Raw genomic sequence first — 20,596 nt, 5'->3', positions numbered from 1 at the left:
CACGGATACACCTGTGGTCAAGGCAGCCACCTCACCTGTGGGCTGGGAGCCAAAGGAGCGACCACCCACTGGTCCCCTCAGGGGACAGAGCAGTCCTTCCTCTGGCCCTCTTGACTGTCCTCTCTCAGAGGGCCTGGGCTTCTACCTGAGCTGACCACCTTGTTCCACCTGAGCCCCATTTTCCAGATGGGGGGACCCAGGGTCACAAGATCCTATGGGGCTAGGGCAGGAGCAGCTGACCTGAGGAGACCCCAGCCCTGTGGGGGGGAGAAGTGCCCTGTGTAATTATTAATCCTGTGGTACAGGCACTGGTCACTCATTGACTCACGAGGCCAAAGTCTGTGATCAAAGGACTGAGGCTGCGCCAGGCTTTTCTTAGCAGTTGCCTCACCCCTGTGGTTCCCTTCTGGGGTGGCTCTAGCCCTTGGCCCTCCCTGCTGGCCAGGGACCAGCTCTCACGAAGGCTGAGGATTCCAGGTTCCCCGTGGCACTCTAGGGCTCTGGCTTCACCATTCCAGCACTGAAGCTCTGACTCCAATCTCTCATTCCAACTTCTGGACTCCAGGTTCTGAACTTGAGCTCTTGGCTGCTTGTCCTAAGTCTGGGCTCCAGGTTCCAGCTCCAGGTTTTGTGTACCAGCTCCAAGCTCTAGTTCCACACTCTGGGAGTATTTGGGACGCTTCTGGATTCCTTCAGCCCCTCAGTCATCCATCACCTCCTGGGCTAATAGGATCCTCCCTGCCCACTCATCTTAGCTGGCCAGGACTTCAGCCTGGCCGCTAGCACTGCAGGCTGTGCTGGAGGTGGGATGCTGGTCCATAGACACAGACCACATGGAGTGTGCCCATGTGGTTTTCTACCTCCACCTTTCCCTCGGGTCTGTTCTCTGGAGACGGGAGCTGAGATGGTCTCGGAGGACCCCTGCTCTGACCTTGAGAGGTTACAAGACCCATGCACACATTCATGTACCCACCTCTTCTTGGATCCCCCAGGGCCACCCCATAAGTAAATGGCGCCCCCTGCAGTTGTGCAGCCATGTGGGCGAGTGCCCAGCCAGAGCTCTGATCATTGTAAGCCCGTGTGTGTGTTCTTCCCATGTAAGCTTTTGTTTCCCTGTGGAAGCTGAAGTCCAGTCTCCAATTGCCCAGAAGCTGGAGTCACCTGATCTGTCAGTCAGGCTCCCCTACTGGGTGCACCTTGTGCTCACCCATGAAGGTAGGGGTGACTGCCCCAGGGAGCACAGACCCACAGCTGCGTCAGCACTTCAGCTGGGCTTCAGGTAAGTAGCCAGTGCTGCTCCCTGCCCCCACCCTGGCCCACAGCCGAGGTCAGCGTGTGCCTTGTGCTCGCTCACCCTGGGCCCCTCTATATCATCCTCTTCCCTGGCCTTGAGGCCCTGAGGTTGGGAGGGGTTGAGGGGAACAAGAGAGATAGCAAGATTCTCTTTTGGGAGCTTGGTGTCAGAGGGATGTGCATCTCACCTGTTCCCAGCCAGCCCAGTGTCCTCTGTAAGATGAGGTGCTGGAGGCTGCAGGGTGGTCCACAAATGTGGGCACTGGGTGGACAGGCCAACTACCCTCCCACCTTGAGTGGAGAAGAAGCAGTTCTGCTACTTTTCTGGCCACCCAGGAGTTGAGTTCCATGCAGTGTGATGACTGAGGGGGTCCCCCTATTCTGGGGCCCCAGTACCCTTTGCTGCAAATGAGGCAGGCCTGGCTGGAACAATAAGGACTCAGGGCCTCTAGGGATTATGAAAAGCAGGTCTCTCTCAGTCCAAGGCAGCTTCAAGGGCGTGTTGGGAGGGGGGATCATAGCAGAGGGCACACATCCAGCCGAGCAAAATGGGCCCAGAAGTGCAGTGGGTTGATCTCCCAAAGAACAACTAGGTTCTCTTTCTGGAGAAAGGGGTGGTAAGAAGTGGCCTTGGGAAGTTCTTTGTGTGATAACTATTTTTAATTGCATCCTTAAAAAGTATTAAGGTGGGCCCTCCCTGGTGGCGCAGTGGGTTAAAGCACAGCACTGTGATGCTCTCCATAGCCACTGCAGCACGTGTTTGATCCCTGGCCAGGGAGCTGACCCACATGGCACAGCAGACCCCTCCTGACTTGCCTGCTGCTCCCTTCAGCAGTGTATTTCCGTGGATCTGCCTGTTCTGCTCCCCACTCTGTCTCTGGTGAATCCTCTCACCCACCCCACCCCGCAATTCTGGCCTGTACCCCAGGTCTTATGTGCATAAATAATAAATCTTTTTTTAAAAATTATTAAAGTCAGGGCCCTCCCTGGTGGCGCGGCGGGTTAAAGCACAGCACTAAGAAGCTTAAGCCAATTCCGCATGAGTTCAATTCCCGCCTGCCCCAGAGATCCACACCTCTCCTGAGCCGCCCGCTGCTCCCCTCAGCAGTGTACTTTGTAGATCTGCCTGTTCTGCTCCCCACACTGTTTCTGGTGAATCCTCTCACCCTCTGCATCTCTGGCCTGTACCCCAGTTCTGTATGAATAAATAAATAAATCTTTAAAAAAATTATTAAAGTCAAGGGAGACTCTTTTGACCATGACCTAATCCCGATCTTTCCTGTGAGTTTGACATATCCTTCTAGAACATTCTTTCACCTGTCTGTGCACTTACAAGTGCCCGTGTATTTGTTGTTTATATATAGACACCATGCATATGCATTGCTCCGCTTTCTTTTACCAAATAATAGCACATCTTGGAGAACTTTCTAACAGAAAAAACACAATATGTGATTTTCCATCTCTTGTGTGGTGTAGCAGAGCATCACCATGTGTTCTATGACCTCACACCCCGCCCCTGTCCACACTGGGCTGTTGGCCAGTTTGTGGGTCATAGACAACCCAGCAGGGATGGGTTGTGTTTTTAATTTTTAGCAGAAACTCCCAAACTGTGGCCCAATGTAACCATGTCAATGTACCCTCCTCCCCTGAGGGGGCCCAGGACCCCCATTTGGGAGGTCTCTGCAGCATCTGGGCCCTTTTGGGCATATGCCTTGGGTCAGATAACCTGAGTGCTAGTGAAGCTCTGGTGACAATTCCCTGAAGGATCCCACTCTCTGAATCTTCCCTCCTGAAGTCCGCAGGGTATTTTGTTGTGAAGTCAAAAGTGAGATAAAGGATGGAGTGGGTCTAACTTGGGGACGTTGGTTGCTGTGAAGCTGCCCCCTGCAGGGGTCCACCTTTGTAGGGTCTCTTCTCATGGGCCAGTCTCCTTAGGAAAGGGAGTCTGTACAAGGATGCGCTTGGCCTACAGGATCTTCCAGCTTTGGGAAGACCCCTGTTCTCACCTGGTGTCCATACCTCTCTGTCCTAAGGAAATGGAGGGTGTCTCTTCCCACAAGAGAGAAAGCCCAGGAGGTTCTGTAGCTGACCAGAGGACGACATATCTGGTCTCCATACCGCCATCTCTGACCATAGACTGTAACCCTGATGCTGTGCAGCCCCCTAGTCAGGACCCCAAATGCCTTGCTGTCCTTTGCTGGAACTCTCTGAAGCTGCAGCATCATCTGTCAGTGTGAGGGGACAAAGCAGTGATACGATGGGCAAGGTCCCTGCCAACAGGGCGCACACATCAGATCCCCAAAGAAGCACGAATAAGTCACAAGGTCTTTCTTAGGGTGGGCTGAGTGCAGTGAAGGAAGAATCCTGGAGAGAAGCCGCCAGAGACGGGAGGCTTATAAACAGCAGGTATTTATTTCTCACAGTTCTAGAGGTTGGAAACCCAGAGATAAGGGCCCTTATGGGTTCTAGGTTGCCAAATTCTCTCTGTGTCCTCGCTGAGCAGAAAGGGTGAGGGAGCACTCCAGGGTCCCTGCCATAAGGGCTCTAACCCATTCGTAGGGGCTCAGCCCTCATACCCTGCTGACATCCCGAAGGCCCCACCTCCCACTACTGGGGGTGAGATGTCAACATATGAGGTTGGGAGCACAAACACTAAATCTATAGCATCTGTAACCAGGGGAGGCTCCTCTGATGTGTTCAGACTGAGTCTTCAGTGAAGCGGGCTTTGTGGACGTGGGTCCAGCAACCCCGCCCAGAGCTGCCAGCACACATGTATCAGAAGAATGTGCTGGCTCGCCTAACCAGGAGGTCCGGGCTTGCTGGCTTCAGGCATGACTGAATCAGCCACCTGGGTCGGTTTTCTGGGGCATCCTCTCCCGGCTCACGCCTGGTCTCCTGTGTGGGCTTCATTCCCATCAGCTTCATTTCCTGCATGTCTTTTCTATACATCCCCAGTAGATGGAAAACATGATGGGAGTTGGGATTCGGGCTGCGCTAGAGGTCTTCTGTGACCCCAACTCTGATTGGCCGGGCCTGGGTTATGGAACAGCCCAGCCAGCAGCCAGGGGGCCTGGATACCACATCCCAAAAGGGAGGCTGAGGAGACAGTGGGCTAAAGCACCCCCAGCCCCAGGAAGGCTTGAGCTCCACTTCCAACTTCCCTAGAAAGGTACTGGGAGCCAGTGATGCCCACAGATGTCAGCCAGGAATTTCAAGGTTGAAGAGTCAGTCACAGGATGGGGGCAGAGAGACAAGTGAGCGGGGAGGAGGCCTCACTGCCGGTGGCCTCTCAGGCGTGGCTATGTGTCAGTACAGGCTATGTCTGATTTCTCTGCCCGTAGGCTGGGCAGTGGGGGGGGGGGTGTCTCCCCTGCAAGGCTCCAGCTCCCCTGGCTGTCTGGGGGACAAAGCAGGCGAGGGGAGGAGCCTGCCCCACCACAGCCACCAGTGTCTCCCAAGGCTTCTGTGCCTCCAAACGGGCCTGCCGTAGGTCTGCAGACACACTCGGTCCCCAGGACTGTAACCAGAAGATGCACGGAGACCCAGAGGCTGTGGGGCAGCATGGAAACGCCTGAGGGGCAGGGTTCCCCAAAGGAACCTCACCCCTTACACCCTCCCTCCCTCTTGCTGTCTCTGTCTCTCGCTCACACCCCATGTTCTGTGCAGTCAGGAAGACAGGTTCTGACAACAGGAAGTGAGGGGGGCACATCCTGAAGTCCTCAAGAGCTTCCTGGCACTGACCCTGGTGACAGAGACAGTGCGGTTTAGGGTGGAGGGACACAGGGTAGACTGTTATGTAAGAAACACACCTCATGGCAGAATAATAATAATAATTATAATAATATTAGTATCATACATCCAGGACAAACCCAGCTGCCCCAAGCCAACCGCAAAATCCGTATGTACAGTAGAGTCGACGTAGGTAGAGGGAGGGGCTGCCCACCTGCCTGCACCCCAGCTGCACTCATACCAGCTCCCTGAGGAAGGGCCAGCCCCTCCTCCTGCTCCCCGCTGAGGCTCGGCACCAGGAGGGGAGGCTGGCACTGCCAACGCCACCCCTTTCTGTTGAGCATGCCTGTGTGGGGACTAGATCCACCTCCCCGCAGTGGGCTGGCAATAAGGGGTGGTGGGGGGCCCGTGAGAGACCACGCGGTGGCAGCTGAACCACCTCCCCAGCCATCCCAGCCCTGCCCTCGGGCCTGCCCGTGGCAGGAAGGGGCCAGGGACATTCATGGCACAAACAGGGCATGCAGAGCGGGCCCACGGCATGCTTGGCCCATGAGGTGCCATGCAGCGGGCCTGGACTGTTGGGCAACAGTCAGAGGGCTGAGTGGGCGGTGGAGTCCGAGGAGTGTCCTTTGGGCTGGGCCGCTGATTCAGTCTGTGGTGGGGCTTCCTGGGAGCTGGGCCCTTGAGCAGGCAGCTGCAAAAATTCTGGAAGCACCAGGTCCTCTTTGCGCAGAAGGCCTCTCTGGTCATGGGCCCCACTGCTCTGTACCCGGTTCAGCAGCTCCACCAGGCCTGGGGATGGCCACAGAATCAGGTGTCACCTAGCAGATCTGCCCGGGCTAGCCCACCACTACCCACCACAGTCCTGCTACCCTAACCGCCTCCCTGACGGGACACCTGTGCCCCCTCTCATCCCTTAGTTCACTCCTGGTCCCCCAACTCCAGTGGACCCTCGTCCTCGTATCCCAGCCCCAATGGCGTCCAGTACCCTGCTTTAGCTCAGGCTTCTGTTGCCACCCATTGCAATGGTGTCCAACACTTCTGGTCAAAACCCCCCTCCCCCCCGTTACTTCCACTCTACCTTCAATGTCACATGTCTGCCGCTTCCCAGTGACACTACTGGACGCCTCGGCCAGCGAGTTGAGGGGTGGTAGAGAAGGGTGGGCTGCCTTGTTCTGGGTTCTAGGTGGGTCACCCTGCGAGAAGATGTGGTCAGAGTCACAGCTGGGGGTGGAGGGCATTATGGGTGCCCGAGAGTGTCACCTCACTCACCTGGCTGCGGCAGGGGGATGTGTGGCTCACTTCAGGGATCTTCACACCTGAGGCAGAGAAGGCCACCATCCGCAAGCATTTACCTCTATCCAGCCTGAACCCCCTTCCTTCTGGGCCAGAACTCTCCTTGGGACCAAGGAGGAGCAATATCCCCTACCTGGGAGGGTGTCCAAAACCAGTCTCTGGGCAGCCACGGAGCTCACGAGCTTCTCCAGATCCAGCAGCTGCTTCTCCCCTGGCTGTGGGGATAAGTCAGCAGCCCCAGGACAGGCAGCTTACCCTGCACCCTGCCCCCCCCACTGGCACAACTCAACTCACCTTGTGGAGTGACACCTGCTGAGGACTCAGGCCGTGCTTCGCCAGGACAGGCTGCAGTGCCTCCTGCAGCCGCTTGGTGGGCTTGGTGGAGATCCGCACCACATGGTCTGCCAACTCCAGCCTGCACGGGAGCCTGGCGCTGCGATGGGCAAGCCCTCCCGGCTCCCCCACCCACCCATGACAAGCCTCACCTGACTAGGCAAGAAATGGCTCGGTGGGGGCTGACCAGGGAGTGGGGTTGGGCGGTTGGCACAAGAGGTGGCACTCAGAGAGAACAGCAGCCCCAACTGGTGTCCCAGTTGGGCCCCAGACTCAACCTGGAAGGAGCACTCACTCAAAGGTGATCCTGGTCTCCAGCCGCACTTCCTTGTCGGCCAGCACTGTGCAGTCCTGATCCAGAACCAGAGGCTTCTGTAGATACCGGGCAGGGTTTCAGCTTCTCTCCCACCCACTCCAAGCATTTCCCTGATGGGAGGGAGCCACCTTCACCTCCTCCAGTGGCTGACATTGGGTCCCTAAGTCAGAGGGACTCCCAGCGGGCTGGTGAATCAGCAATGGGGATGGGAACAAGAGGCTGGGCTGTGGTTAGAATGTGACATGGCCACCCCCAGGATGGCAAAAATGCTGGGCAGACTTGGAAAAGACAGGTGTCATAGGAAACATGGAGGTGGGCTGAGGCACCAAGCAGAAATGGCTTCGGTAAGGGGTGGTTTAGGTCCTGGGTCTTGAGGTGTCTTCTTCCTGGGCCAGGCCAGCACCTGCCTCCTGGACAGCTGTCCTGTAGTGCCTCAGGCATGAGAAGCCCAACCAGGTCCATCAGATCCATTTCCTCCCTTGCCATCCACATTGGGACAGCTACCCAGGCCTTGTCCCTTTTCGGACATTTGTCTACTTCTCGGTGTTCTCACCTGCTAAGGTCACTTCTTGTTTCCTCACTGCAAAAAGGGTCCCTTCCCCAAGATCCCCAACTAGGATGTGAAGCGGCTGGCATGGGGCCTGGCACACAGTAGGTGCACAAACAATAACTGTAGTGTCTACTGCCTCCAGAGGCCCTACCGCCTGCACGAGGCCCGGGGTGGAGGGGTGGTAGGAAGAAACAGCCTCTCCCGGGGCTAGGCCTATGCTGTTCTGCAGGAACAGGTGGGATGTAGGCGTTGAAGTTATATTTAGCCACTGTGAAAGCCCATCTGGACTGTGAAGGCTGCCAGGGGGTCAGAGAGAGTGGGCAGAGCGCCTCCTATTGCTGCCCTCACTCCCCCGTCAACTGGGCCCTGCACTTGCCCTGTGCTTCTTACCCACTTCCAGACCTCTGCTTCAGCTGTTCCCTTGGCATGTAATGTATTCTACGGGACAGCTCTACGGGACAAACTCCTCCCCGTCTTCATATTGCTACCTCTTCCATGAAGCCTTCCTGGCATCTGTCAGCAATCCTTTCCTCCCTCCCCAGAAACTCTCAATGGGGAGGGGGTTGACTCCTTCTCCCTGATCATATCTCACCTTCAGCCAGTGGCTCACCTTTAGCCCGTGGGCCTAGAGGACAAGCTGACCCACCTGGCAGGACCTTATAGACTTGTCTACTGGGTGGATATCCCCTGGAGTATTCTTTAGCTCTGCCTTACTGGATAGTTTAAGTAGATTTGCCCTAGACTTCCCTTTGAAGTTTAATGCTAGCTTGAGTCTAAAGTGTTTCATGGGTTAGGTGCCACTGAGTGCTCCTGATAGCAGAGGAGGTGAGGGCTCCCCAAAGTGGCCATTTCACTGATGGGCAGGATAAACTCTGGGAGTCATGGAGGAAATCCCAGCTTCAGAAGCGATTCTTCCTAACCCTCCCACCAACTCCCAGAGTCTCTGGGACCACCACAGTGAGGAGGATAGGTGAAGACAGAAACCAGGATGGGGAGAAGATGGGGATAGGATTTTGTAGGACAAAAGTAGGTGTCTGAGTTTGAGTGAGGAGTTAGTGCTGGGCTGATTTAGAATGGGCATTGAGGGGCAGGGTTAGAGTGGAGGCTAGGAAGGGTTAGGAAGGGGAGTGACAGAGATGGGGCTGAAACTAGGGTTGGTCCAGGAGATTTGGAATGGCCTTGGGACTGCGGTCAGGAAAGAATCAAACAGGAAAGGAGTTGGGGTCAGGATCAGAAAAGGAATTAGAGTTGGGGACCAGACCAGGTTCATACCTGCTCATTGCCCACCAGATAGACTTTGACATCAGGTAGAGAGAGGCCTCGTTTCTCACAGATGCCTGCCAGCATGGCACGGATGGTGAGGCCGGGTCGGGCGAGGGCCAAGGAGGCTGTGCCATCGGGCAGGTACACACAGCAGTACTTTCCCAACTGGTTTTCACTGTCACCCTCTGAGCTCCCAAGGCTCTTCCGGTGGCTCTGATTCAGGCAGGAGTGGGGGGAGGTCAAAGACACACAGACAAGGTAGGTACATAGACAGGGAAGCTCATGGGGTGTGCACACACTCACGTCCCAGAGTATGCTGGTTAGACAGGTATACTCACCTCGGTCTATGGGCACCTGGAGACAGGTCCACCCACCTACCTGGGCACCACACATGCACATACATGCACACACACTGCCTGAAGAAGACTGTACCTATGTCACACATGTGAGGACAGACAGAAAGTAAGGCGGCAGAGAGCCCACACTGGGGAGCGAGTCCCAGCATGGAAGTGGGGACAGTGACTGGGAGTGCCCGTGAAGGGGCCTGGCCCTAATCCCAACCTCATCTCCCCCCCACCCCACCCCAGTTGGCTCACCTCAGATTTGCTGCTGACGAAGGCAAGGAAGCCTAGGTCCAGACTGGCAGACGAGTTGAGGGAGCCCTGGGACTCTCTGCGCAAGTTGGGAGCACCCACCGCCAGTTCTGGGGGAGAGGGAGCACTGGGCAGAGTAAACCCTCTTCCCCATACCCACACATCTACAAGACCCTGTGGGGACCCTCCTGCAGGTCTGGATGCCTCGCAGTTTCGCTACTGATGGGGCTGCCCAAACCTCTGGCGTTTAGCCTGGGAACAGAACCACCCGGGGAATGTGGTGGTTACAGGGACATGGGTCGGGGAGGAGGACTCGCGCCCAAATTCCACCCTCACACATCTCTGCCCTCTGATCCTGCCCTCACCCCTGCGGAAGGACTTGCGGAGCTGGCGACCCCCAGGACCCTCAGTTGAAGGCAGCTGTCCCAACTCCTCCACGCCCAGCGGCAGCGACTTCCCGGGCTTCAGCTTCGGCTTCTGCGCGTGCAGGACAGGCGCTGGCACGAGGTGGGCACGAGGCTGGGCGCGAGCCCACGCCATCCCCTGGGCACACGCCTGCAGGCCGCCTCCCACCGCTGCCTCCCACCGCCCGCTCCGCACCTTCCTGCTGGCTTCGGGGCTGCCCAAGTGCGAAGAGCCAGGCTCCCGCAGGGGGCGCCCTTCGGCCTCGGCCAGGAGGCACTCGCGGTACAGTGGAGACTTGACAAAGCGCGCGTAGCTGTCGAACTTCATCAAGTTGAAGATCTGTGGGGCCCACGCCGGGCGGGCGGAGAACCCGAGCGGGCGGTCAGTGGCCGTCCGCGTCTCGTCTCGGGCCAGGGTCTTGGTGTGGGCTGGGGCCCTCGACCCAAGAGCGAGTCCCTGGCCTCGCGGCCTTCATCCTGACCACACCCCGGCCCTTCCTCCCCAGCAGCTTCCAGGGCACGCGCCGCCCTGCGCCCAGGCCCAGCCCCAGCCGTTAGCAGAGTGCCCGCAGCCAAATCCACATCCTTGTCCCTCCACCGCCCACAACCCCATCCCCAGGCTTCGTCCTTAGATCTGGACCCGCTTTGCTGTATGGTGCGACTCTCCCCCAGCCCTGGCACCAGACGGCTCACCTGAAGCTGCTGTGCCCGGAACATATCTGGCCGGGGTTCAGCCAGCACTTCCTCCCCGAGCCAGGCCTGTCTGTCAATGTTCACGGGGCTCAGTGCCTGACTGGACAAGAATTCTTGGTAGATGTTGCGGGCCTCCTGAGCTAGCTGGGGCAGGTGGGACAGAAGGTCAGGGCGCAGCCCATGCCATAACCCCTCAATACTGCTCTGCGCTCTGTTCCAACCCCCTCTTCCCCAACCTGTTTGGTGTCACTAGCCGGGATCTGCTGGAAGCGCTCACAGGCCTTCCAGAAAGTCACATTCTCAGCGCTGAACTCCTTCTTCAGGAACTCCTTGGGGATAGAAGGAGGGGGCAGTCAGACACACAGAGACCCTGTTAGGGGAGGCATTCAGGAGACTGGGTAGACCCAGGGCTAAGAGGCCAAGTCAGCTGCCCAGATCAGGAGGAACGAAAGAAAATGAAAGGCAGAGACAAGACAGAAAAAAGAACCTTCTCAGCTGGGAGAAGAAGGCGACAAAGAAAGGCTGGATGAGGCAAATGACAAAGGAGTCCCACCCTGACCAGTCTGAAGGTCCATCCTCAGCCTCTCTCATTCCTCCTTCCCCCCCACCCCGCCAGCTGCTGCCATTCTCCCTCCCTATCCCACTTCAGGGCTTACGGTGAAGTAAGCCAGGCCCAGGGGGTCCTGTAGCAACCGCTCAAAGGACAGGGCCCAGCTGGCCACGGGCTGGTCCTCAGTAGGGAAGGGGCCGCTGGGGCCACTGGGGAGGCTGTGGATGCTGAGGGAGCTGCCTCGGCCTTCACTCTGGCCCTGGGAGCCCGCCGTGCTGCTCAGCTCTGCAGAGGGGTAGATGGATGGAGGTGCGCCCTGCTGTCCTCCCCAGCCCCCCACCCCACCCCCAACCCCAGGCAGAGCCACTGCACCTGCACAGGTCCTCTCTCCCAAAAGACAGCAAGTGACAGGAATGTCCCCGCCCCTTTTCGTCCCCTCCCCCTGCTCCACCACCACCAGGCAGGCTTTCCACACGTACCCTGTCACTTACCTCCATCTGAGACAGCCAGAACCTACAAGAGACCAGGGTGGAAAGTCAGGACAGTGCCCACTCGGATCCCTAAGGGCAGCTCCAGGCCCATCACCCAGACTGGAGCTATATTCTCCTCTGCCCAGAAGGCTGTGCTGGGCAATCCTGGCCAAATCCCTGCTGGTCAGCATTTGTTCAGGCTGTCCCTGGCCCCAACTACCAAATGCCAATCAATCACCATACATTGGGACTTACCAGTCCCAGTCAACCTTTGAGTCACCCTTGGCTCCCTCCTCCACCAGCACAAAGCGTGGTGGGTAGAAACACTTGCCATCTGTGTGCCTTTGGCCAAGTGACTTGTCTCTATCTGTGACCAGGAGATGATGGCAACTTACTTCTAGGGACTGTTGTGAAGATCAAATCAGTGTAACGTATTTCTAGCATCCAGAGCAGTGGCCAGCATGTGGCAGGGGCTCTGTTAGTACTTGCGGTTGTCTTTGAGGAAGGAAAGGTCTCTCTACAGCCATGAACCTCCTCATTTCAACTCATAGGGCCCAGGGTCTTCCAGGGGTGCCTTCCTCACCTCAAGCAGGCACAGGACATTTGGTAGTATTGAGAAGGGGTTTTTCAACTTTAGGATGCAGTAGGTAGGGAGAAGCCCACCTCCAGTTTCAAGTTCAAGAAGGTGCAGTTTGGGGTCTGAGACACCCCATTTCTAACACACTCCCAGGGAGTCAGTGTCTGGACCACCCTGTGAGCAGCAATGCTGTAGAGGCCAATTCTATGCTCACCCCCCAGCCTGGGCTCCAGCTTTTCTAAAGCATAGCCCTGACCTCTCTGGGAATCCCAACTACTAGTGAAACAAACCAAAAAAACCTCCTTTCAAAATGACTCTTACTGTAGTTTCCTTTACTCTTCTGCCTACTTTTCTAGCAGCCCCCCAGCTTCCTCATCACCTTCTACCCAAGCAAGGCAGACTCCACACCCCACCTCTCTGTGTGCTCTGGGAACCTCCTCCGTCCCACCTACCTCCAGGCGCAGACACACAGTTTCCGCTAGCATTACCCCTCCGAATGTCCCAAAAGCCCCTCAAACTCAGCTGGTCCTAAGTGGAAGCCATGGAAGCCACCACCAAAGCAGGCCACCGCACAGGCTTCCCCGCATCCTGTCAACCTTCCCGTCACCTGCTTGCTGACACCAGACTGAGTCACCCCAAGTCCTTCCTCCCTGGACCTTCTCCGCTTTCACTAGCTTGTCACCCAGCGCTTTCACCACCTGTCCCTTTGTGCCATCCTCCCCCTGGAAACAGGTCTCCAACCATGTCCTCCCCAGGAAGCCTCTCCCTGACCTCATGCTGGAACCCTACTCTCCCACGGGCTCACCCTCATGGGAGTACCCAGCTCCCAGCTCTGCAGGCCACACTGCTCTGCACATTCTTTGGACATTGTTATCTTGGTCCCCCGAATGTTTTTTTCTTTTTTCAGTTTAAAGGTAATACAATTAAAAGTTAAAATATGCTTCTCATGTTTAAAAACCAGGGGTGTTACATAAAATCTCTGCCTTCTGTCTCCTTTTTAAGACTGGAACCCCCTTTCTCCTGAGCTTCTTTCCAGCTGAAAGCAGCAGGGAAGTTTCTGTGAGGGGCTGCATTCGCACTCGCAGGGGCCTCTGGGGCCGGCTGGACGCCCTTATGGAGGCAGACGGCCTGGGCCTGGCTTCAAATTTGTGCTATGTGACCTTGGACAGGATACCTCATCTCTCTGTGCTTCGTTTCTTCCTTTATGAAAGTGGGGCAAATAATGTCCGAACTTCAAAGGGTGATTGTGATTAAATATGCATAAAGAATCGAGGACACTCTCCGTCAGCCCTGTTGTCCTTGGTTGGTGCTGGGGTTTGAAATGCGGGACATTCTCCACGTGTGGCGGAAAGAGCGCAGGCGCTGCAGACTGGGACTCAGCCCCAGCCTTCCCCACTTCTAGTTTTCCAACTTGTCTCCTGAGCCGGGCTCCCACCTGGGGCGCAGGCGTAAGAGAAGAGGGTGTGCACACAGAGAGTGGCCCTGGGCCTGCCGTCCCACCACCCCGCCCTTGGCATCCTGCTCCTACATTTGTCCACTTCGCCCCGCTGCTGTTGGAGAAAGTCCCGACTCCTGGGGGGTGAGCGGAAGAGCAGAAGCCCAAGGTCCCTCCCAACTCGCTCTTTCTCTTCCTAGCGGCTTCCTCCGTCCTCACCTCCCCAGCCTCTGTGCCACCCTCGCTGCCACTGCCCTGCCACTGGGTCTCTCAGGAACTCCCAGCCTCTGGGCTGGTGCCTGGCGCGCTCACCTCCCTTCAGCCCAGGACTCAGCTTCTTCTTGTTCAGCCTCTTCCCCCAAGGCTGCTGGGACAGGCCAGGAACCCCAGGGAGGGCAAAGGTGCCAATCCACATGCCTCTCTCACTTTGTTCTTTATTTCCAGTGTCTGTGTCTTTAGGTAGGGCTGGCTCCCAGGCCCCCTGGCCTGACTCCCGGCCCGGGAGGGGGAGCAGTTGCCAGGTTACAGCGGAAATTCTGCCTGGTAATGAGCCCCTTTACCTTCCTCCACTTTCCTCCCCCTCACGCCCTACACTTTATCAAACTTTTCTATTGTCTTCATGCCCCTACTCACTCCTGCTTCCTGCTTTGCTGTTTTTCCTGCCTGGGTTTCTACTCCTGATGTCCCCCCCCAACCCGCCCCCCAACAGCTCTCCAATCTCTGCCTGTTGACATCAGTCATCGCCCAACACCAGTGGCCCTGAAGCCCCTTTCTCACCACACCTCTGCCCACTGGTGTCTGGGTCCCTTTCCCTTGCCAGCCTGGGAGCTCCCTCCTAGAGTAATGGCCTAGTTTGGAGGTGGGAACCAAAGTGAATCCCCCCCTCACACAGGCACCTCCTTGCTCCCTGCCCCCCAGCAGACTTCAGGGCCCCAAATAGCTCTCCTCTGCCCTCCCAGGACTCCCAATACCCCCTTCCTAGGGGTGCTCTTCCTTGGAGCACTCATCTTTGTGGTTCAGAGTTCACCTTCCAGAGCCCCTCTTGCCCACTGGTTGTTGATTCCTAAAGGGTATGAGCAGAGATCCAGGGAAGGAACGGAGCAGAGATGGAGTCCAACCCCGCTTCTGACCTTTGGGGGCAAGTAACTTTGCTTCCCTGAATCTCCCTGGGTAGCCTGTGGCTCGGCATTCCCCACCTGCTGGGTGCTGCTGGGAGGGTGCAGGAAGCCCAGGCCTCCATGTGAAAGCTTAAGCAGGCAGCCCATGGAACAGCAAGTCCAGGCATTGGGGGGGGGGGGAGTCTGGGGGAAGCAAATGGCTGCCACCTGCCCAGCCTTTCTCTAGGCCTGGGGAAGTTATTCAACTGGCGCTGCCTTCACTCCACTCTGGCCTGCCTGAGAAGTGGGGAGGGAATGGGAGAAAAGAGGAAGGAAAGATGAGGAAGGGTGTGGTGGCCTGTGACACCCCTCCCATGTCAGGTCTCAGTTTGGCAGACTTCTTTTCTTAAGAAATGGACCCTGGGGAGCTGCCGGTATGGGAACATACGAGATAGCCCAACATGGCCTGAGCGCTGACTGTGTGCCAGGCACTCTCTGCCAGCACACACTCGTGTTCTCACACCATCCTGGCATCCTGTCCCATTTAACGAGAGAGGGAAATGGAGGCCAAATAAGTCACAGAGCAGGAAAGTGGCTAAGCTAAAATTGCACTCAAGCGTGCCTAACTCTGGAGTCCAATGTCTTCCCTCCCCTGGCAGACAGGAGAGCAGGAGGCCCAGGGCCTCAGTCCTGGGGCACAGGTGGGCAAGGTTAGGGATAAAGGGTCCAGGGGCTCCTCTTGAACTCTGCCCTCTGGAGGGAATCAGGCCTCAAAGGGAAGGCTGAATTAATGAACATCTTCTGTGCCCTCCTAGCTTGGGGAAGGCCAGGTGCAAAGATCTTCCCTGTGTAGGCCCACAGAGAACCCTGAGCACCAGGGCCTGGCCCCATGCTGGACACTAGGAAAGAGAGAACAGTACAGTGCACTCTGCATGCAGGCCTCCCTGTCAGTGGAAAGACAAAATGCCCCCCCCGCCCCGGGGAACAAGCCACAATAATCATGCCTGTCTGGACTTCAGGCCTAGCCTCTCCCCATTCACCTGTGTCCCCCACCCTGCTCCCCACATCCTTTGCCCAGCACTTCCTCTTCCAGCAGGCGGGTCGTGACAGGACATCTGCAGTGCCATGATGCCCAGAGTGGGGAACTTGTGTCTCCCCCGGTCTTCCTTTAGTTTTCTCTACCCCTGACCTGACTCTTCTCCCCAGATCTGAATTTTTACTCTGGTCTTTGCACCTATGGTGCCATACCCAGAGCTGCTTGAGGGCAGAGGCTGGGCCTGGGGGCTCTTAACTAAAGGAGTGAGAGAGTGAAGAAATGCGGTGGTGGCCGGGGCAGTGTGAAGACCTCGCTGGCAAAGGGGCTGGGCACCTAAGTGACAGGTTTCACTGCAACTGCCTGACAGGCTGAGTGGCAGGCTGACAAATGAAGCCGTGTCAGTGGGGAATGACAGCAGGTGGGGGTGGCGGCAGGGGAGGTAGGCGAGGGCGCCAGGCAGTTCAGGGAGGAGGAGGAACCCCTGCATTGAGTCAGAGGATCCAGGCTCCCAGGTGGGCTCCTCAACCTGCGATGGCCGTCAATCAGTGTGATATCCCCCTCTGAGCCTCCCACAAGGAGGGGCTCATGGAAGGGGTCAGACACCCAGCCCCCAAGGGGTCTGGCACACCCCTGCCACCCTCTCTGTCAGTCCAGCATGGTCTCAGAGAACATGGCCAGTAAGCCACCCATCGGTGGCCCTCCTGATTCCAAGGGGTGTCACAGAGAGTTGAGAAAGACCCCGGAAGGACAAAGATGCACTGTGCTGCTGAGAGAAGCCAGGACTGCCCTGAGCTAGGAAGAGCTGCCACCTTCCTTGCTCTGAATGACTTTTGGGGAAAGGAGCCAAGGGTTGATGTGGGAGGGGCAGAGGCTAGATCTGTTTCTGGGACCCTCTGCAGGCCTGGAGGGTGTGCACAGCCTGAAGGCCCTCTGTGGTAGACTGGGTGCCCAAGAAGGGTTAGCCCAGCACCCGGCCGCTAACTTGGAGGCCCACAGGTTGCTGAGTGTCCCATGGGTGCCCACCATGGGGCTGTGACACAGACACAGTAAGACAGAACTGGGCCAGCTTAGTAGAATTTGCCTCTCCTACCCAGCTCGCCTGGGCCTGGGCAAGAGGAGATGCTAAAAGGAGAGGTGGGGATAGGTCATGGGAATTAGAAGGCAGGAGAGGGGGTGGAGGGGTGTCTCAGGTTCTCGGTGAGTCAAGGGATCCTTGAAGAGAGGCTGAGAATGAAGGGAAGCATCAAGATGACATTTATGGAGCCTCCACAGCAAGTGGAACAGGGACCCCCACACTGATTTTCTACTTAATCATCTCAGTAAGTCTTTGAGATGTGTTCCAATCTCTTCATTTTAAAGGTGACGAAACAGGATAGGAGAGAAGCCCTATAACGGACAGCAGAGCCGAAACTTAAGTCATCGGCTTTGTCCCACTGTACTAGTTTGGGGCTGGTTTGGGAGGAGGGTCTAGACATTGTATGGTCCCACTAGGGTTGTTAGGATGGGCTGGGGATTGGCAAAGGTGGGGGGTAGCACAGGTTACCCCATCTGCTGAGTGAACAGAGGAGCTGAGGGCAACTCTGTCAGGGAGGAGGCTTTAGGGGTGGGGCAGCGGCAGCATCCCAGTGCTTAGCTGCCTCCACCCTTCCTGCTAGGTCAGAGATAGAACAGAGAGGTGCAACCTGACCAGATCCTGCTGGCCTACCCGGGCTGCCAAAGGACTGCTAGTATCTAGCAGGAAGCTGAGGGAGCAGGTCTGGCTGGTGGTCAGTGCCCCAGTGGGTGCTGCCCCTAAACTAGCCTTGGACCTTGGGCATCACACTGTATGGTAAGGAGGAGAAGGCTAAGTGAGGTATGAGGCTTAGACCAGGAGAGGGGTGGGGGAGGGAAGGGGGTGTGCACCCGTTTCTTCTCCCTGCTGCCCTAGGATATGGGCCTCCCCCAACCCTGCCAAAGTAGCAAGTGAGAGAGCAACGGGGGCTGGCCCGGACACTTAAGTCCTCTGCTCTTGTCTCATCTCCAGGGTCACTCAAGTCTCTAGCGAGGACTTCTAGGTGGTCCTGGGGTGGAGGCACCAGTTCCCACACTCTGCTGCTGTCTGTTCCCAACTTCTCCCACCCGCTAGCAGCATGCAGGCTCTTGCCCAGCCCCACAGGCTGTGCCTCCTGGGCTCCACCCTGGGTGTGTCCACACCCTCCCCGTGGGCCTGGCCCACAGCCCGCACTCACCATGCGCCCGTTGGGGACACCCAGGTGCTTGGGCTTCCCTGGCATGCCGTCGTCGCTGTTCACAGGTCCCCGTCGCGGGGAGTGCCCACCATGGGGACTGTGGGCAGCGCCGACCAGAGCTTGAACAGCAGCAGGCAGGTGGTAGGCCGGCAACTGAAAGAGCCCTGCTTCACTCCCGCAGGCCCTCACATCCTGAAACAGCAGCTCACTACCTCTTTTCTCTGCCACAGGAAGTGTCTCTATAGAAACCGAACCACAGAAAGCAAGGTCTAAGAGAACGAACGCCTCTTCCTACACACACACACACACACACACACACAAATTCATGCGCACACACATGCCACCAACGCACCCTTGCCAACACCCCACACAGGCACCAGCACTCAGCAGAGGTTTCTCTGCGCCCAGCAAGGAGCCCAGCTAGGTCTGGTTCAGCCCAGCACAGAGAGCTCCACGGTCATGATCACATGTCTAGCACCTGTGTACACTCTGCAGGGGCTCCTGTGGCCATGTGCACACCTGTACCGAGTCTCCACGCGTGTACTTTACTCAGCACATTTACCTCACACCTGCTTATCTCACAGTGGGCTTGTGCACACTCACACCCTCCCTTGGGCAGTGCCATGTGTCGTTACTACCTCTATCCCTGGGCACTTCCCACCGAGGGAGTGTGAAGCTGGACACATACAGACCACTCAGGTATACAAGTATTAAAAGCACATAGGCTCTCCCTCATGAGGAGCACTTGGGGTCCGTGTAGAGTCCTTTGGGTAGGTGCTAGTGACAGGCACACCAGCACCCAGGCATATGTGGCCTCAAACAGCCCCAAGACATGTGCAACCAGGTGCGTACACACTCACCACCTGGGTGGTGTGTCTGCACCCAAAGACCTAAAAATTCCACCTTGGGGTAGTAGTGTACCTTTCTGTGAGTATGCTCGTTATTCCATACTTTATACATTAGGAAACTGAGACTGAGAGAAGTGAGGTGCCCAAGTTTACACATCAAGTTAGGGATCTGTTAAGCTTAGCAGATATGAACGTGTGTATGGGACAGTGGGGATACCAGTCGTTTGGCTGTAGCCATGACCAGCCCAAGGGGCCACAGCTCATCTTCCTCCCTCCCAAAGGTCCTATCACGGGACCCCTTCTTAAGGTCATTCTTCCCTGCTGCTGCAGAGATACCTCTGCACATCTGCATTGTAGAAGTCAATTTCAGCTCTGACCACTTCACTCTAGGGGCCCCAGTCAACTCTGGGATTTCTCAGCTTGATCCCCTGGGATTGGTAAAGCACCTCCATCCCTAGAACATTGTTCTCAACTTCTTTTTCCTGGTTTCCTACACTGGATCAGGTGCTGATGTTTAGTCTCCCTGTGGGACTTGGGATCTTCCTTCCCTGTGGAGACCTGGCTGGTTGAAGTCTTGTCCTCACTCATCTGCTCACGATGACTTCATTTTCAACCTTCCTACCTGTTACTTCCCTCCAATCTCTTATTACTATAGCCAGAGAAACCTACCTTTGGCACTCCCATGCTTAAAATCACCACCACCGCCTTCTAGAAGGCCATGTTCCTTAGCTGGGAACTGACGGCCCTTCTATTTCAGATCTCAGTAAGACTCCAGATTCATTAACACCTGTCTTCCCAGCCTCCAGTCTTTCCAAACAGCTTTTGCTCCTTATGTTTTCGGACCTCCCTCCCTGCCCTTGTATTTCCTGTTCCTTCTGCTAAGAATACTTTCACCTTTCTAATCTTCCTTCATTACCCAGTTCTAGAACAAATATTCACTCTTTTGCCAATTACTTGTTAATCATTCCTATGTGTAGAACACTCTTCTAGAGATTGGAAATCCAGGTACAACCATAGCTGACAAAAATTCCAGGCCTCATGGAGGTCTAGTGTAATGCCCATGCTTCTGTTGGATGAAAAGAGATTGAAGACCAAATGGCAGATGTTTGTTGTAGAGAAGTCTGTACTTTATGTATATATGCATGTTATTACTTGAGTAATAGAAAAGCTAACTAAAATTTTATGATCCAGAAAAGATGTCATAGCACATAATCCTGAATAAATTCATTCACTCAAATGGGTAGCTTCTTAAAGAATCACAGGACTACACCTGTGATTTCTAACAGGTGTACAATTTCTAATTGTAGCAGCCAGAGAAGCCAGGAAGGGGCTGTAAACTAGTGGCCAGATGGAGACCAGCTTAGAAGAGGAAGGCACTGGTAGTACCATGGGTCTGGTGTGGTTTATCTTCCGATCTTTCCTGAGATATCGGAAATTTAGACTTCAAAAGTGAATTTAAGTCTCCTGCTTTAAAAAATACCTGTAGTTACATCATTACTGAAATAGCCTGGGCAGGTAAGAGAGCTCTGTGAGATAGTGCTTGACCTCTGGTCCATAGTCAGTTTTCCTGGGCCTTTCTTGGATGCTTCTTGCTGCATTAAGCGGGCACCATGTTCTGGATGGATCACAACCGTCCCTGGGGGTCCAGGTCAGGATCCGGGCGGCTCCTCCTGCTTAAACTCAACTGGTCCTGAGAAGCTGGGAGTGGCGGGTGCCAATAACCGGCTGCAAAGGTGTGAAAGGCAGAGGCTGGTGAACCCAAACTCCGCTGAAGGACTGCCCGGGGCCACTTAAAAGTCCGAGGCAGCGCGAGACTGGAATTCAGTCTGCCGTGTTCAGTACAGAGCCTCATTTCCCCCCGGGACTGAGCAAGGTCACTGTTAAG

General features: G+C 56.1%; 1 protein-coding gene across 2 annotated transcripts; it reads right to left on the bottom strand.

Annotated features, from left to right (window-relative positions):
- Positions 1 to 5,150: 5,150 nt before the first annotated feature.
- RGS14 (regulator of G-protein signaling 14) lies at positions 5,151 to 20,326 on the bottom strand. 2 transcript variants are annotated; one of them, XM_012722426.1, is made up of 16 exons: positions 20,192 to 20,326; positions 17,864 to 18,102; positions 11,512 to 11,533; positions 11,127 to 11,305; positions 10,707 to 10,799; positions 10,471 to 10,614; positions 9,974 to 10,117; positions 9,739 to 9,850; positions 9,377 to 9,483; positions 8,790 to 8,993; positions 6,947 to 7,023; positions 6,613 to 6,733; positions 6,452 to 6,533; positions 6,295 to 6,341; positions 6,104 to 6,218; positions 5,151 to 5,814 (listed from the first exon to the last, which is right to left on the bottom strand). In XM_012722426.1, exons 1-16 carry the CDS (start codon positions 20,307 to 20,309, stop codon positions 5,612 to 5,614), a joined length of 2,007 nt encoding a protein of 668 aa, XP_012577880.1. In that variant the 5' UTR covers positions 20,310 to 20,326; the 3' UTR covers positions 5,151 to 5,611. The 2 variants fall into 2 exon arrangements, with proteins under 2 accessions (XP_012577880.1, XP_012577881.1); XM_012722427.1 differs by having other exon boundaries at positions 5,727 to 5,814; positions 6,104 to 6,204.
- Between the last annotated feature and the right edge of the window lie 270 nt (positions 20,327 to 20,596).

This window comes from Condylura cristata, unplaced genomic scaffold (genome assembly GCF_000260355.1).
Source record: "Condylura cristata isolate star-nosed mole 26May11 unplaced genomic scaffold, ConCri1.0 scaffold00008, whole genome shotgun sequence".
NCBI classification, from domain to species: Eukaryota; Metazoa; Chordata; class Mammalia; order Eulipotyphla; family Talpidae; genus Condylura; species Condylura cristata.
The sequence above is the reverse complement of the archived record's forward strand: the minus strand, read 5'-3'. Positions and strand labels throughout refer to the sequence as shown.